General features: G+C 38.3%; 1 protein-coding gene across 1 annotated transcript in view; it reads right to left on the bottom strand.

Annotated features, from left to right (window-relative positions):
- TBX18 (T-box transcription factor 18) overlaps nucleotides 1-18,776 on the bottom strand; it is a 29,903-nt gene extending 11,127 nt beyond the window's left edge. Inside the window, exons 1-6 of the mRNA XM_019716372.3 lie at nucleotides 18,056-18,776; nucleotides 16,701-16,905; nucleotides 14,425-14,526; nucleotides 11,161-11,332; nucleotides 4,170-4,337; nucleotides 347-411 (exon numbers count right to left, since the gene is read on the bottom strand). Of these exons, the coding sequence (XP_019571931.1) occupies nucleotides 347-411; nucleotides 4,170-4,337; nucleotides 11,161-11,332; nucleotides 14,425-14,526; nucleotides 16,701-16,905; nucleotides 18,056-18,353 (1,010 nt within the window). The 5' untranslated portion in view covers nucleotides 18,354-18,776. The remainder of the gene's footprint in view (nucleotides 1-346; nucleotides 412-4,169; nucleotides 4,338-11,160; nucleotides 11,333-14,424; nucleotides 14,527-16,700; nucleotides 16,906-18,055) is intronic.
- Between the last annotated feature and the right edge of the window lie 241 nt (nucleotides 18,777-19,017).

The raw sequence follows: 19,017 nt of genomic DNA, 5'->3' as shown, positions 1-19,017 counted from the left end.
CTAAACCAAGAGCAGATGCAGAGAGAATACTGAAGCCCCAGCACCCGTAATGGCAGGCTTCTTCAAGGCTCCTTCAAAGGTGGCTGCTGCACTGTACACCCCGAGAACTTCCATTTTCACCCCAGCATTACACATCGAAGTTCACCTGAAGAATGGGCAGGTCACAACACTACATCTAAAAATGAGTTACAGCCAAGGCTCAACAGTTTTAGCAAATTTAAATCCTCATCAAAAGTGATTTCAAAACCACGTCAGTAAATTCAACTGTTTACTTTGTAATGGAAAATTCACAATAAAAAAATCAAATATGTTTATCACAGCCAGAATGTTCTTCACTAAGACTTACCTGTTACGCCCAGAGTCTCGGAAGCCTTTGGCAAATGGATTCCTATCTATCTTCAGACGAGTAATCTGCAGAGTAGGAAAAAAAAATCGTATCAAATTTTATTCTAATAAGGTTATTAAAAACTGGAAGAACTACAACTAATTCCAAAATTAAGTGTCAAAGGATTCTATTGTGTTCTTCTCTCATTGCCCAGATAATTTATTATCTCAGCAGCAAAGCTAGAAGAAAATTTCAAATATCATCGAGGCATTCATATGCTATAAAAAAGACATTCCCCCACCCCTACTTAAGCTCTGTAAATAAATAAATTTAGTTTTGCTCTTAATATCCCTAGAAAAGATTCTGAATAGTCTGTTGAATACTTGCCCTTTGTTTGACAATATCTCTGTACTAAAGTTCTCCTTAACTCTGTCACATGGTTTAATACTGTCTCTCTTGCAATAGTGGTGATGGGAAACAGCTAATATCCAACTTCTACTTAACAGTCATTTATATCCTTGAACGTTGTTAAGCTCCTATATATCCTTCCCTTCTTCAGAATCAGGTCACATACACTCCTTCACTTTTCTGCCTCTATTTTTCTTTATTTCTCCTTGAATCATCTTTATGGCAGTCAGCCAAAAGTTTTACTCTTTCCTCTTTTATCTGCGGAGTCCTGACCTCATCAGAGCAATATAGTAATGTCTAACCAGAGGTAACCACTACTCGAAAGTGCTAATGGGATTAAATATTATACATGTAATAGAAATAAATGATGTTTTAATTTTAATTACAGTTCTAATTTGTTTGTTTTTTAATTAAAGTTTATTAGGGTGACAATTTTTAGTAAAGTTACCTAAATTTCAGGTATATAATTTTGTATTACATCCTCTATAAATCACATTGTGTGTTCATCATCCAGAGTCAGTTCTCCTTCCATCACCATATATTTGATCCACTAGCTTTTGGCTTACTAAGACCCTAAGATTTTGGGGGAAAATTTTTATAAATGGTCTAGTTGTCTGCATTAAAAACAATTTTTTTTAGTTATATCATCTTGAAATTAACACTAATAAACAATATTCTATCTATTTCTTACGAGATCTCTACTTTGCCCAGAGGAATTTACAAGCCTATTTTCTTTTCTTTTTTTATTAAATTAATACGGGTGACATTGGTTAATAAGATTATATAAGTTTTAAGTGTACAATTCTATAATACACCATCTGTACATTACATTATGTTTTCATCACCCAGAGTCAGTTCTCCTTCCATCACCATACATTTGACTCCCTTTACCCTCTTCATCCTCCCTCTATCGCTATTTCTCCTCTGGTAACCACCATACTGCTATCTGTGTCTATCAGTTTTTGTTTGTTTGTTTGCTCGTCTGTTTCTTTCTGTTTTATATGCCCATATGAGTGCAATCGTATGGTTCTACCGGCTATTTTCTAAGAAGTATATCATGCTTTGTTTCCTACGTTCGTTAGCTTAGTGGAATCTAGAAAGTTAATTAACATACTTCTGACTACACCATTTTGGCTAAGGACAAACAAACACTGTTGGATAACACGAAGGCAAAGAAAGGCATCTCTGGGGGGCAACCAGATGGCTCAGTTGATTAGAGTGCGAGCTCTCAACAACAAGGTTGCCGGTTCAATTCCCGCATAGGATGGTGGGCTGCACCCCCTGCAACTAAAGATTGAAAACAGTGACTGGACTTGGAGCTGAGCTGCACCCTCCACAACTAGATTGAAGGACGATGACTTGGAGCTGGTGGGCCCTGGAGAGGCACACTGTTCCCCAATATTCCCCAATAAAATTTAAAACAATAAACTAAAAAGAAAGGCCTCTTTGGAAAGTCATCTGCAATCCCTGTATATTGTCTTATGTGTGCTCTCAGCCATCCTCCAATCAGCCAGGTAACACCTGAGATACATATGTTCTATATGATATGGTCCTAATATGTGAATAAAACTACATCATAAATGACATAATGTAAAGGTTTGCTAATTGATTCACCATGTCTGTCACTCTCTCATTGAAGGAATTCTTTATTATTCATTATAGCTCAATGCTCTGTTCATTTAAGTAATGTTTAAATAATGTTAAATAATTTAAATGTTTGTTTAAAATAGTATGTTTAAAAAGAGTACAGATTTATACAATGGTGCCTTGTATAAATAGCTATAGCACATCACTATTATCATTATTTTTATTACTGACATCACTCCTATTGAATGTATACCATGTATGCTATACTAAGAGCTTGATGTATATTATTGCATTTAATTCTCATAGCAACTTATACGTAACTATTGTCCCAATTTTATGTTTTCTTTTAAACCGAGACTTAAGTTTCCTATGATCATGAAGTTACTTAGTGGTAGAACTAGGCTGGGACCCCAGGTTTTAGAGCCCATGCTGTTTGTTAACCACCAAGTTCCTCAAAATAGTAGCTGGGAAGTCAAAAAATGAACATGACTGCATTTTATCATTACCAGTTTCCCTTCTTCTAATTTTTCCACACTCTTAATCAATTTGTCAACATTTGTTAATTGGTGTTAGTCACCGACATGTATTGAAAACCCACTGCATCTCATGTATTACATCACAGATGCTGGGAGAAAATACATATTTGCACAGTTAATTTTTGTATGTTGAGAGAGAGAGAGAGAGAGAGAGGATAAATTGGGTTTGTTTAAAAGGTACTAAATGACTACTCTTTTCTACTCATGCATTATATTTTTCCTAAAAAACAAAAAAATTTATTTTCTGCCCCAAACATATTTTAAGAATATCTTCCTAATTACATCCAGCCCTTCGAAAGATTAATTTCCTGTTGCGTTCTAAAAGCCGGCATAAAAGCGTGACAAGTGAGTGTGAGAGAACAAGACAGCTTCAGCTGTGGGCCTGGCATCTCCACACAGAGGAGAGTGAGCGAGCCGCTCCACCCTAAGGGGGGACACACGGGACGGGATCCACGTCTCCGAAGAAGCTTGAAAACAACAGAAACCACAACTGAGAGATTATAGAGCCTTAAAGTTTTAACTGAGATGTATATAAATTTAAAGATAAGTGGAGACCTAAAATAATTCTGCTGACCACTGAACTTTTTAAAAAAATGTACCACAGACCACATCAGTCTCAACTACTTCCCTATTTCTTATGAAAACTGGCCAGATTTGCATGGATTAAGTAATTGTCTAATTTCGTTTATCCACCTACTTGACACAACCTTAGAGAAATACATATGCTTTCCTACACAGAAAAAAAAATAGTTCACTTATCAAATTATTTCTAATTTTATGAGAGGGTTACTCCACAATTGCTGATCTCTCAAACTATAAGCCTGTACATTACCCTCTATCACAATTAAACCCTCTCAAGATAGAAACAGCCCTTTTTGTATATATCCCCAAATGACTATAAAGGATAAATGCTTCTGAAATATTTCTCATAACACATAAACTACAGTTTTAAAATAAAGTGAGCTACCAAAGCCCATGCTCTCTGATAAAATTCACTTTTCATATTCTAAAGGTATATTTCCTGGGCAATACACGTGCTTTCTAATTTTAATTATGACATCACGATTCAGTATCTCAAAATAGAAAGTAAACCTACACTGCGAGCCATAAGACACATTCTTGTCTAACGAAATCCTCCCTAGAATAGCGTTACTTGGGGAATCGTGGATAAAGACCTGTTCTTACAGTTCTTGGACATCATACATGGCAAATGCATTATGACAAGTCATAATGTTTAGATACAATGGAAAGGATAGCTAGCTTTCTATTTACATCTGAAAAGTCTAGAAAGATACCAATTCTGAGAAGAATACCTGCTGGTTCTGATAGGCGGTGACAGTCGTGAAAACAGTTTCTGGAAAAGAGAATGCCTTCACTCCTTCCCCAGATGGCACAGGCTTGATGGGAGAAAGATCATCTCCACAATCTTTTCGGATGACATGGACGCGCGGTTGGTATTTGTGCATAGAATGAAGAATGATCTATGTCAAGGAAAGAACAGTGAAACTTATCAGGAACGTCTGCTCAATCTCAACACCATGACTAAATATTTAATAGTAAAATGAATCCCAGTTGAAAATGAAAAACTCCAAAGATGCAGAAATGCCAGTTTAACAAAGTATATCAAAATTGGAGAGGGAAGGCTAGAAAGTTACTTGTAAGATACACATAAAAATACAAAAGGAAAAAGAAAATCATTATTTTGGTGGAACCCTGTGCACAACCATGTGAACTTAACATCAAATTTTCTGATTCTGAAAATACAAAAATAAATTCATAAGCATTTTATTTATAATGAGCCGAATGGAATACAGGGTGTTAAAACTGAAAGTGAGATTGAAATGATTATTTAAATTCCACTACACCCATACCTTAAAAAATAAGTACTTGCACATCAAGGTTTTCTTCACACAACATTCTTCCTCTGTTTATAACTGCAACATGTCTAATCAAGGTCAAAGGGAATTTTAAGGCTACCCCAGGATCTGCCTTGTTTGTGGCTCATGAAGTCTCTGATTTGTCTGGAGAGTGTAGAGTCCATGCCTCCACCACAACAAGGCTTCCAAAACTCAGACGCCTGGGATGGAAAAGCTGGCACTCTCAGACTCTGCTAGGGGAAATCTGACAATAGGGTTGAATTATCTCCTACCCAATGATTGCACTTCTGAGAATTTGTTCAAAGGAAATAGTCCAAATCCAGAAAAGCATTTCATGTACAAAGATGTGTAGCATACCATTCCTAACTGGAAAAACTACAAACCACTTACATGAGTAGACTGGTTAGGTAAATGAAAGTCCACACAATGGGATACAGTATTATTCATCCATTACTAATGCTGTTTAGAACACTTTTAACCACATGATGGAATGCTTTTTTTTATATATCTTACATGATAAAAAAGGATCCAAGTTGTTTGTAAACTTATCACAACTACATAAAAATAGTAAAAAGGACCCGTACAAAGATATGAACAGTGATCATCTCTAGATGATGGGATTATAGGTGAACTTTTTCTTCTTCATGTTTTATGCTTTCAAGGTTGAGGAGCTAGGGTAAAGAAATAACCTCATCCAATGGGATTTTCTATTTGCTGCTAGGAGTCTGTATTCAAGTATTCATTAATGAGTTTAGTTAGCAAGCCTCACTCTTTCCTAAGCTATATGATTTGAATGCAGGTTTTGGAGTGTTATCAGTTTGGAGGGAAAATGCTTAAAGAAAAGTCTTGGAAAAAAACAGTGGTTGACCTGCCTCATGTTTTTCAGGATGCGGGCAGTTTAATAAGTCAAACTCAGAATCTTGGTCAGCCCAAACACAAATAACCCTCTATCTGGAGACTGTATTGCTGCCACAAGAGGATGTCTTTACTCTCTGGTAATAACCAGCACAGTGGTTAGTTTTGTTTTGTATTTTTACCCTAAAATTTCCTATCAGTAGAGAAAATGCCTGGATAGCAGGTCTAGTGATGGTGCCCACCAAACATGCTTGAAAAGGAGGTAGCATAAGTATGAGGCAAGGAGAAGAGGGGTCGATAGCCCTCATCATCAGCTGGGGACACACACACAAATCTGCAACCTCTGGAAAAGTCTCGTTCCAGATCTAAAAAAGGACAGAATTTCAGTAACCCATTAGTGGCTCACAAAACTAATTTACAGGGTTGCTACCAGAAATATTTTAAATAAATAAAATTATAAAATAAAGTACAGAATAGTGTGCTGCTTGTAGTAACAATAAGTATTATCTTGCAAAACATTGTTTTCTGTGTGTGTGTGCATACGCACACACACTAGGTTATAACACAAAATATGTCTGGCTGTGAGAGTCAGTAAAAAGTGTGAAAAACACTGAAGGAAGATCTAATTCTAATGATTCTAATGATCAGCAAATTCCAGAGCAGAAGAAAAATTGGAGAAAGCTACTTCACGTTACACAAATAGAAAGTGCATAGCCAATTTTAGAAGACTAGAATGAACTGACTTGGAATGAAGGAAACAAAAACTGATTTGGGTTTCTGTTTACTAGCCAATGAAAAGGAGTTTCTTTTGTGCTCTCAAGTAAATTTCTCCATACAGCTATGTACATTTTTATTTTATTTATTTGTTTCTATCCTCACCGAATTTCCAAAATGACTTAAGGTGAGGTCTATTGTGGTAGGGTACAGAAATAGCTGATATATGCCTATGTTTGCACATTAAAGGATAACTGCCAGTAGTAATCTGAAGATTATTCAAGTAAAATAATATTTCAGTACCATCTGTAGGAATTTAGTATATTTCTGGAAATTGTTAGGAAACGCTAAACAAGTCATCTTTGTAACATAGCATTATTTGCTTTTTAATGAATTATCAAACTTATAATGACAAGTGGTCAATAATATTTTGCTTAATTAATAGAACAATTAGAACAAGGAGAACCACTGGACTTATAAACAAGGAGACCACAATGATAATACCCATCACTGAAACTCAAATAATCCTATGATCTGCATATTGTATGCTTTCTATTCTGTTTAGATGGAGGATTGTTTTGTTTTTGACCTTACCTAGTAGCACTGATATCACATGGGCCTATGTCCCTAACTACAGAGTATAGGTTTGCAGATAAATACATGTTTTTTCGAGACACTAGGCTCAAGTCAAAAAAAGCATGATATTACTTATTTCCAACCCGATGGGCCTAAAAATGCCTGTAGTGTGACAGACATACCAGCTGTGCCTTATAAAACAGATCAATAGGGAAACACTACCTGCTGACTGGAAATTTTCTAGATGACCTATGTGGTAGTGTTGGAACAAGTCAAGCAAAGGACCAAGGAGGAGCAGAGAACAAAAACTTGGCTGCCAGCATTTCCGTTGATACCAAGTACTGACACACATGGTAGGAATCAAGGCAGTCACAGCAGGTCACAAGCTCTACAGCAAGGCCGCCTTGGTTTTGTTGCAGGCGTGATGCTGTATATAAAGCACTCCTTACAATTATGTACTTTCAAGTTCATCAGCTCATTTGATTCACTCAAAAGTCTCTGGTTCCAATATAACCTACGAGAAAGCCAAGCCTCAGAGAGCCAAAGCAACGTGCCCATGAACATGAAGTGCTGAACCTCTAAGCTGTTGCATGCTCCTTCCATCAGGGAGAGTGTGGCAATTTCCCCTGTAGTATCTTGCTTCCCCACCAGATTCTCCATGAGACATGAGAAGACGATGAGGACAAACTTAGAGCTAGGGTGCCTCCATCTCAATGATTCCGCAGCAGATGGGAAAACAGACTCTTTCACAGGTCCCCTGGCTGTGGCTGCCTGGCCCTGCTTCCTTCCAAAGCACCCCAACATTGTAGGTACGAGTCTTGCTGAGGTTTACGGAGCACCTGTTAAATGTCTTCTAATTCTTCAGGGAAATAAATGCTCATCTAAATGTTTCCCTCCATACAGCAAATCCCAGGTGAACGTGATGAGAAGGAAATACCCCCACCCCCTAAGCATGCTATCCAGCTGCACATGGGTAGCCCAAGGACCAGTCCTGGTTTGTATAGGATCCAACATAGATCTGGCTAAGGATTCCCCAAGGAGCAAGTAGGGATGGATTATTAAGTCTTGATAGCATTCAGATTGACTGTGGAGTGGTGGGACATTTCCACACTAGATCCTTACCAATATTCCTCTCTAAACAATCCGTGGCATTTGAAAAGATGAAAAGTCACTTTGGGGCAACCACAATGACACATAATCTCATATCTCATGCAGTTCTAGGTCCAGTCACAGCCCTGTGAGAATCTGATTCCTGCAATCACTCTGTGTTTAATAAAAGTCTCAGGTCTACATGGAGTTCTCAAGTCATTATGTTGAACACTTACACATCTTTATCAAAGTAAAACTGTGAACTGAGAGCACAAAAAAAGTAAGAAAGCAATTTAGAATGCAAGTTAGGAAATTACTTCTCATTTGAGCCTACAATTTGATAAACTGGAGATTAGCATCACTTCCTTTACAACTGTGGTGGGGGGGAGGGCACAACATAAAAGGGCAAAGAGGTGAGTCCCTGTGGGGTCTCTGCGTGAGGAATGGGACAACTGAATTAGACAGCTCACTGGAAGCATCCCATAAGGGTGTTCCTCGGCTCTGAATCACATCAACAACAGAATAAGAAACAGATTCCTAGTCTCCAATCTAACCTCATTTGGAGTCATCAAACTGAGTAAATGAAGACAACAGTTTCTTTATGAAGCCTTCCCAATCTCGCCTGGTTGGAATAATGTGGCATCTGTACTTCTCTGGGTAGACAGTGTGATTCTCTGTGTGCGTGTCTTCTCTCTCCATCTAAGCTAGAAGATCACCGAAGGCAGAGACTATGGCTTTTAATCTTTTAATACATTTTACAAAGATGTTTGTAAAAATATGTTTTTTAAATAAATAAGAGAATTTTTTCCACCTACATTCTCCTCTAGTATTACCTGACAGATACATTTTTACCATTTGCAAAGGCAATTTCCTTGCTTCCAAAGTACACAGATATGTATCATTCTCTCCTTGTTCCCCATACACATTAATTACCTCCCTTTACTAAAGTATTACATCCTGCCACAACCTTAAAAGAAAGATTTCACGGGCAGATGACACACTTCTCTGGATTTTGCCTATTTTCTGACATGCTTTTTGTTTTTCCTAATAGTGAAATATAATGTTATTTAGTTATAAACACTGGAGTTTCAATTTGTATTCTATTCTTTTGTGTTTTAAACAAATGTTGTGTGATAATTAACTTTATGTGTCAACTTTGCTAGGCCATGGTATCTATATATTTGGTCAAACACCAGTCTGGATGTTACTATGAAAAATACTTTTTAGATAAAATTAACATTTAAATCAACAGACTTTGAGCAAAGCAGATTACCCTCCATAATGTGGGTAGGTCTTATCCACTCAGTTGAAAGTCTTAAGAAAATAAGACTAAGGTCCCTGAGGAAGAGGAAATTCTGCCTCCAAACTGTCTTCAGACTTGAGCTACAACATCAGCTCTTTCCTGGGTCTCCAGTCTGCCAATCTGCCTGGTAGATTTTGTACCTACCAGCACCCAAAATTGCATGAGTTAATTCTCTCTCTCTCTCTCTCTCTCTCTCTCTCTCTCTCTCTCTCTCTCTCTCTCTCTCTCTCTCGATTATTCTCTATCTCTAGCTCTCAATCTATCTATGTGTGTGTATGCACACACAAACACACACATCCTATTGTTTCTGTTTCTCTAGAGAATACTATTTTAAATAAAGTCTGGTGAAATTACAAAGTTAAAATCATATGAGTAGATAAATTACTAGATTTATACCTAGTATTATAGATGTTAGATATTAGACATACATCCAGAAACTTTATCTGAAAGAATGAGAATTATAAAATGACTATATTAAATTATTAAAAAGAAGTTTGTACCTCATATATGACAGTATATAGGTTTGAGATCCAATTATCTCTTTAAAAGATATATTCTCAAACTGTAGAACTCAGAAAAGTAGAGTATATTTAAGCTTTTTAAAACAAGTAACACTTGATGACATTTTTAATTTTTCTATTCCAAAAAAATAAAAGATCCCTCAATGGGCATGCTGGCGATATTTCACAGTCAGCTCCTTCAATGAGACAGAAGTAGCTAGTGTTCTTTCATTGAAATCAAGTGAAAAATAATCGGAACAACTTGACTGTTTAAATAAAGAATAAAAAGAAGAGAAATGAAGTCATGCACTAAAATATAGGGCATGAAGTTGGATTCAGAAGTGAAATCAACTATGCTACCTTTCTGATTCTGTTTTAAATCATAAAAGGCAACAAATAAACAAAAGCACTGGCAAAGTGAGATAGATGTGTCTTAAAATCTAGATACTGCATTTGAATCACAGTAAAATTTGTACTTGAATGTTTTCATTAAGGTCAGTTGCTTAAGTTATTGTCTAGTAACTTGCAAATCATATCCTGTCATCACAGTATTACCAGTTTGTGACAGTTTGCATTTTGCTTTAAAAGTTTTGCTCATAAATATGCTATCTTTCTGTCACCCTTTTGAGAAATGAACTCGTTGGTATTCATTATATGTATGATGTACTAGTGAAAAGGCATTTTAATCCTGCATCAATCAAAACTCTCTCAAATAACAGAAACCTAATAGAAATGCTAGCTCTGAATGAAAATCACCATGTATCCAGAGTTACTTATTTATAATGTAGAAATCTTGCCTAGGAACAATACTGTATAAAAATTAATAAGGTGTTAAAAATGACTATATTATCTGAATGGCTGACTTTGACTTACATATCATGTTTCAGCAGTTTTTAGACTAAAACAAGTTATTATTATAACATATTTTGACACATTAGGTGTCATTATAAAACAATTGGGAGCTTGCTGATGGAATATTATTGATAAACAATGAGCCTCAGCTGGAAAAAGAGCTGGATGCAGGCAGGACACAATAAATCATTATTCCATTTAACCCAACTCCCAAGTATTCATAGTCAAAGTATAATAATTAGCACCTTGTGGTATTTCAAACAAATGTTTTGGCTAAAACATCTGCCTGGGCTTCTTCCATTCCAACACAAATGCAGTATCTAGTTTTAATCTATTAAGTGCTTCATAGGATACTCTGGCCACAAGCATAGTCTCTGATGCAAGTATCACCTTGATCTGATACAGTTTATGCACATGTTGACCAATCAAGACAGAAAGAAATATATGATCTTAGTCAAGTTCATTTCCTTTAGTCTGGCACAATATAGAAATGGATACGCCATCCAATGGTGGCGAATTAGGAAGGTCATCTACTCACATGGCCTTGGTCATCCAGTTCATTGTTGGTGAGCTTTAACTTGTCGAAGCTGATCACTTGCCTCATCCAAGTCTCCCCAGAGGCAGGCGAGTCTGGATGAATGTACACCCGGGGTGGCACAGGGGAGTCAGCATTTCCTGCCACCATCCATTTAGAGCTGTGGTAAACATACCTAAAAGGCAAGACAAGGCTCAGTACCTGCACTATTGCTTTCTTGGAATTTCCAATTCAGTAGATTCAGACAAAACGTGAACCTTTTCTTTCTTCTTTTTTTTTTTTAAGTCTAAAATACAGTGATTTGCTCCTTCATCCAATGCATATAAAATAAGATTTCAACAACTTTTCACAGCTCTCTGAGGCAGCAGTGACCTACTGACCACTCAAAGTAAGTGGTGTGTTAAGGGTTTAGTGAAAATACGCATGCTATCGCCACCATAAATGCAAGTATCCAAATTCTTATAAATCACACTTATTCACGTTCCTCATTCTGTCTATATTCTAACAGTTTCCATTTTTCATCTGGATAGTCAATGGACATGAAGAAACTATTAAATGGTCAAGCTCACCTTTAAGTAAATTTCAAAATTACTTGGGAGTCATACTATCTTAAAGTGCCCCACTTCCTTTAACACTTCCCATTTTAGACTGATGTATAGGCTGATGGAATAGATAGGAGAAAGTCAAGGGGAAATTTCCAAAAGTTTCAGTAACTTTTATTTTCATACGAAAAAAATTTAATCTATTATCATTTAGAGTTATTTTTATTTTTTCTTATTCTATTACACACAAATTGAGGATAAAGTATTCAGTTCAATTTTTAAAGTTTGTGTAGGCTTTTATCTCCTATATTTATCTTTCTTAACAGTTGTAAAAAAAATTCTGTAAATAGCTTTCAAATACCACTAATTCAAATATACATCAAACTTTAAAAATTATGGCATATCTAATTAATATTACTCTTCTAATTAAGAGATAAAACTTTCTGTTTATATAGGTCAAATATGTTGACTCTAAGAATAATAAATTTATATAACAGTTTCAAGTAATAAAGTCATATTTAATCCTACATTCAGATTATAATTTTAGTGTTAAAATACACCAATTCAAAAACTAGAAACTAGTATAGCAATGACTGACTTAGAAAATGAAATTACTGTATATACTTAGGTGTTTTTCTTACATTTGTAGTTTCAAATATGGTATAGAATTTAAAGCTACAATTTACAAATAATCTCAGAGAATTCTACCTGTACAGCATGCAAATTTCTTTTTAAAATAGCATGAAACATTTTCATAACATATCTGGTGTTTCAGAGATGTTATTTCAAATATGTTTAGATACTTTACTCTATTTGAGTTCAATATGCCTTCTATTCTTTAATTCCTTTCATTGGGAAAAATACATCATCACAAAATTAAGAATAATTTTAAAAAACTTCCTTAATTGGTATAGTGTAACTTCAATAAATAAGTTCCTAAGTTCAAAGGCTTTTGTGAATATTAATTTTACATTTTAACAAATTACAACCATTTTAACTTGACCAAATAACACTTTGATAACAGACATTAAGCCAAAAAAACTTTTTCTACTACTGCTGAAAAAGTTGCAAAATCAAATGTAAATCGTAGAAATGAAGAAAAACAACTGCCCTATGGATATAGTGTTATTATCAAAATAAATAGAGTAACAAGCTCTATCAAAACCTTGGAAAAGTGTGCAAATTGAATAATTCAAAAATCTACACCCACTAAGAGAATAAATGCTACCTATTACATATTCTTTGTGAAGCACTCTAAATACAAATGCTAAAAGCAAATTTCTTGGGAAGCAATATAAGCGATAGCAAACTTGTGTTTTACAATTTGATGATTTAAAATCTGGTATTTTAATATTAATAATTGAAATCGCTCTTGCTTTATGTGAAAGTAATGAGAATCGGTTAAGTAAAACAAACCACCCAAAATATACGAAAGAGATTTGGAGAAAGAAATAGGAGACAAACTTAGAAGATAAAGGAATACTTTCTAAGTTCATTAAGAATTAAATTATAGACCTCAGCACAAAACCCACATTAGACTATGGATTTTAAACCAAGTATATCTAAAGAAAAAACTTCAACGTCTTCTAGCTTCTGTTATGCAGTAGATAATTTTAGCAAAACTCCCTAATGAGTTATTGAATTAAAATGAGTAATACAATTTATACACAAAACACACATAATAAAACTGTCCTTTTTATTACCAATTTTTTAGTGTTCCATATGTGCCTGTACTAATTAACTCTGTATACTTTGACACCATAAACTTGTTTCCAAAAAGCAACTCCCTAAATTTTAAAAAGCGATAAAAATCAAATCTGATTTCATTTAAAAACTTACTAAATGTTCTAGGTGTTTATAAAAACAAACAAACAAACCAAAAAAGAAACAAAGAAGACCAAAATTTAGAGCAGCATTTTCTGGGCTTCTACTTAAAATCTTCTTTTTTTAAATGTTTGCATTTTTAACTCTGCAGGAAAATAAAAAGCCTCATCATTAAAAATTGTTGATTTGCTTACTTGCATAAGAAAAATAGCAAAGAAAGGCTGTTTTGATAATGAAGAATGTATATCTCTTCCAACTTTACTTGATGTCTACATAAATACAGTCTCTTTCAAAACCCAAATATCACAGTTTAAAAAAAATTACTGTGTTAACTATCAAAAAACAACAGTAAGGTAACAAATTCATTACCACTTTAAAGATGTCAATATCATAATGAATTATGATATTTTATTTTTCTAAATTGTAAAAATCCATCAATAATTTTCTCAAAGTAAAGGGGAAAAGCCTGCAAACAATGACAACTTTGGATGTAACCAGATAAAGGGGATTTATTTAAAGATAAAACAATCACAAAGAATATAAAACATTTCATTAAATAGGATGTCTATGTACAAGCTTTACTTACATTTCCTCTCAAAATTCTAATTGAAATATAAATCAATATAAAAGACACTTTTAGTTTGGCAACAATGAAGTATTAAAAGTTCTCAGTACTTAAAGACATTGCTGGATCTATTAAAAGCAAAACAAAAATTAAGTTTCCACATTTACTGGAAGAGAAGGCATCCTCTGGGCTATTGGATATGATGGGTGCTGGATTATGGATTTGGGGATTCTATATGCTTTTGGAAACATTATCATAGTCATCACGGATCAAATAGGCATAGCCTACAAAATCCTAGTGTTTTCTTATCCTCCTGTACCCATCCGATCACTGTACCTGTATCTTTTGTTGTCCACTGGCACAATATCCATGGCAATGTAATATTGCTGGTGAGGATCTAATCCTGAGATCTTCACTCTCATTGCTGGAAACATGCGCCTATGTATAAAGGAGGGCAGGAAAGAGGGTTTGGGTTTTGTTTTCGTTTGTGATTACATATGGAGAACGAATAAGCAAAGAAACCTCTGGAATCTGTATTTTTCACACGGACAAATTTATAGCATTCACTTTGGTAGTTTAATTCAAAGAATCAGAGCACAGGACATATCAAAACTGAGGCTGTTAAATGTAATTTGTTGTACCTTGTACTTGCGTTCTGTGTTTACTGAAATGTCAGTATAACTAAGAGCATAAAAATTTTGTACACGGAAGGAGTAAAGGCACTAAGAAAGTATTTTTTAAACAAAAATCAATAAGTATATTCACTTTAATAATAGAAACAATAAAATGTTCCAAATAGTAGAAATAGAAAATTTGAATTTCTAAAAGTGATAAAATATATTATAATGTGAAATTTTAAAAGGGTTATAAAAAACCACAAGGAGCCAATGTGCCATGCTATAACCAAACAATATGTTCTTTATTGAGACAGGACTTCCTGTCTGCAGCATGGTAAAGGTGAAGTGCAAAAGTTGCTCTAAATTTGAAAGGTATAGTAAAACTTCTTTATTGAAAGCAGAAACTAAACACAATGTATATTTACCAAATCATTCCTTCCCCCACTATAACCTGAAAAATACTTTCTATTTAACCACGCTTACTCAAAACACTGCAATTAAGACAAATGAAAATCCGAATTTCTCTTGGCTCCCCACAAATGCATATCAAAGGAGATGTAAACTAAATGCACCTATCTTTTTAAAAGAGCACATAGCAAGGAATACAACAGCAAATTATTGTATATAAAAAAACAAATAGAGCAGTTCTTTCTCTTTTTTTTAAAACTTCTATCTAATGATTTATGTCTAGGACCATTCCAGTTAATCTAATTTTTGCTAATTTAACCTTATAACACAAATTTTAGTACTGTTATTTACCAAATTTTTTTCTACAGCAATAATGCCATTAAAGACCTCATGCACAAAAAAGAAAGTCCATTATTCCTAACTAGGCATGAGAACAGTTTAATACGCTGGCTGTTTTAGTGTTATTTCAGTGCACCTGTAAGATAAAGAGTAAAGGTCTTTAACTACATCCTTTATAAGACAACTGTTGCTTTGTGTTGTTGAAGACTGAATTTGGATCATTAATAATAGCTCTGTGAAAATGCAGAAGGCAGCATATGGATTCAATAAAATATGTTTTTGTAATTTCTAATAAGTTTGGATACTTTTATGCTATCCAGGTTTTTGCCATGTGTACTCCCTGAAAGAGTTGTGTGTGCTTTTAAAGTTCCTTTTAAGGAAGATATCATTCATAGATTTCACTGCACTAAATGAACTGAAAACATTAAAACGCAAATATTTCTGTGCCTCCCTCAAATTAATATGATCTGGCCCAAAAATCCATTTATTTTACTAACTGATGGATGTGCAAATTTCACACTTTCAAAAAACGGTTATAACTTCTTACAAACTTTTGTTAGTATTCCTCAGCAAATTTAGGTTAATATGTTGTATTTCATGTAGGAAAAACGTTAACTACGTAACTGTGGATCTACAAACAGAATGGCTTTCAAAAATCAGGGTAACCATTTTTGCAGGGATTAAGCATGTATTACCGAGAAGCCCAGTAACTTTTCATCTTAGTCTAATATCAAAATAGCACAACACATCACGTTCTCACATTGTTTCTCACATTGCAAGGATAACTTTAGATAAAGAACCAACTTAGATGTCTCGAACGTGAAAAAGCAAATCATGGTTTTCTAAAAAGTAAACTTCGTTTTCAAATGGGGGTAGATTTGTTCCATAAACCAGAAACAATAACTACAGCCTAAATAAATGCCTGCACAGACGTAAATATGACCACGAATCTGTAACTACCCTGCACGCAGAGTATCAATCGCAATGGCTACCGCATTGGCGGCGACAGTGCTTTTCTTCCGAGCACCCTACAAGAGAGCGGCGGGGCTGTGCCCCTCACTGACTGCACTGCCGGATTGGTAGGCAAAGCCACTTTCAAAAGTGACCCACTACCCGGGACCTTGTCCTGTCTGTGTGAAAATGCTAACCAGAGACCCCACCGCGCTGCAGGCCCTTCTTCTTCGTAACCCACCCAAGGGGTGCGCTGAGGCCAGGGAAGGGGGCCATTCTTGCCAGATCGCCCTTTACCTGCCCGCCTTGGTGATGATCATCTCTGTGCCGATCTCATGAAAGCGCTTCCAGAGTTCAGCTCCCTGTAGATCTACCCGCGGGGCCTGCGGCGAGGGCAGCGGGGTCCCGGGCCTGGCCAGGGCGGGCGCTGGGGAACCCTTCGGTGAGCCTCCCGGGGACGCCAGTGGGGAAGCGCCCTGCAGGAAGCCGTCCTCACAGCCGCCTGGGCAGCAAAGGGTAGAAAGGGGTAACCGGTGAGAGTTCAAGAGGCGAATCCTGATGGGGAGATGGACCACGCGGGAGGGTGGCTCAGGAGAGAAAAGGACCAGGAGAAAAGGGGAAGCTTCTCTGCCATCGGGTCCTTCTAACAAACAGGTCTACGGTTAAACACCCGCACTGCCAGTCTATGGGAAGCTCAACCCTCAGGTCCCGAATCCTGGAGAGGCGTGCGGGCCGCGTATGGGACTCCCCGCCTCCGCCAGATCAAGGTCCCAAAATATGTTTCGCGCAGCCGCCGGTGTCCCGGATGTATGCCCCAGGGCAGACCCTGACACAACCCGCGCCCCCCAGAGCACAGCAAAAGTGCTTTAGTACCCGGCCCCTGGGCCCAAGCGCTAGGGCCTCCGTTCGTAATAGGCGACCGAAGCGCCTGGCTTTGGGCTTGGCCGGAGACACCCTCTAGAAAGCTTTCAGACTCCGCTCCCGCCGAACTCCCCGGCCGCCCTGGCCAAGCAGTGAAGGGCCAAAAAAAAAAAAGCGCAAAAGGCAAGCCCACGGTCGCTGTCTGTCTTGGCAGCGGGAATCAATAGCGGATGGAAAGGGAACGGTTCAGTTACCCTTCGGGAAACCACGTTTGCAAACACGCCGCCCTCTTCCTGGTTTGCCCAAACGGTTTAGGGCATTCGTTCCGGTTGGGGCGGGGGCGGGTTATACCATCGCTCCCTCCACCTCCACGCTTTTAAAAGCTAGGAAAGAAAAAAAGAGCACCCAAAGGCTGGACCCCCCAAGGGAGGCCGATGCGCAAGGCACAGCTCTGCACGGCCGAACGCAGCAAACGGCAGCGGCTGAGAGTGCGGATCGCCGACTGGGCGGCGGCAGCATGAGAAGCGAGGCTGGGAGCTGCGTTTTAACCGTCTGGAGGGTAACACGAGTTGCGCGGCGAGAGCGACTAGGGCAGCAGCGAGCTTTGAGCCCTGACACCCACGGCCAATGCGCTAGTGGTTGAGTTGCCTCGGGCGCGTAGGGACCCCGCGCTCGCGCACGCCGACAACTCGTGGAAGTTCAGGTTCTCCGCGGCGGTGCTGGATGGCAGGACCTGGCTGGCTGGGAGGGGACCCGTCGCAGAGAAGTTGGGCGGAAAGGGGCCGACTCACCCGCAGCTCCGCGGGAGCCGCAGCTCAGCTCCAGGTCTGCACAGCCTCGGGCGGGCCCGGATGACGCCCCAGCCGGCGGTGGGAGCGCAGCGCCTTCGTCTCCCTCAGGGGAGCTCTTTTCGCCGCTGCGGCTGCAGCCTCCGTCATCTACAGCCCCGGACGCCTCTTCGGCGTCCAGTTTCCGCCGCTTTTTCTGAAGCTGTTGCTGCTTTTCCGCGCCGATCAGCGCCTCCACCGAGAAGGCGTGCGCCTTAAGGCTTAGCATGCTGCACGGAGAGCCCCTCCGCTTCTCGGCCATCCCCGCCGCCCGGCGCCCACCCGCCCCTCGCTCATATACACTCACGCGGCACACGCGCACACTCGCTCTCCTTCCCCCACCAAAATTTGAACGACTCTTGGGGCTTCCCGCAGGCCGAGATCTGCCCCCTTCCCCGCCACGGGCGAAAACAAATTTGGTGTTTCCTCTTTCTCGCTTGTGTTGGGATCCGAGGAACCAGCGACGCGCCCGCCAAGTTTCCTTTCCTCGGTCTCTCGCGCGCTCAATGATGCACTCCTTCGCTCCCACCCCTTCCACCTCTTCCTGCTGTTCCAAGATCTGACTCGACTGATGCGCCAGAAAGGACTAACATGGGTAAAAAACACTCTGCGGACACAAATTAGGGATTGTAATTGAAATTTGTTGCCTTGATCTGTCAGCACTTCCAGTCAGGAGAGCGGTGGGAAGAACTTGCTCATTAGTGTCAATAAAGCGGAGGGGGTGGAGTCCGTGTCCCTGTCAATCACCGAGAAGGCTGACCAATCAGGAAGCGCCGACGCCGTGCAGCCCGCGCCCACTTCCTTACAAGGTCGCAAAAAACCTAGAGCGAAAAGCGCCGCCGTCTGGCTTGGATGTGCCAACCCTGGGCGCAGAACCGCATCTGTCTTGCTTCCAATAGCCCTGTCCAGCCCGATCTCCAGCTTTC

This window comes from Rhinolophus sinicus, chromosome 2 (assembly GCF_057876585.1).
Source record: "Rhinolophus sinicus isolate RSI-liver-muscle chromosome 2, RSI-T2T, whole genome shotgun sequence".
Taxonomy (NCBI): domain Eukaryota; kingdom Metazoa; phylum Chordata; class Mammalia; order Chiroptera; family Rhinolophidae; genus Rhinolophus; species Rhinolophus sinicus.
Note: the sequence above shows the minus strand (reverse complement) of the source record. Positions and strands in the feature narration are given on the sequence as shown.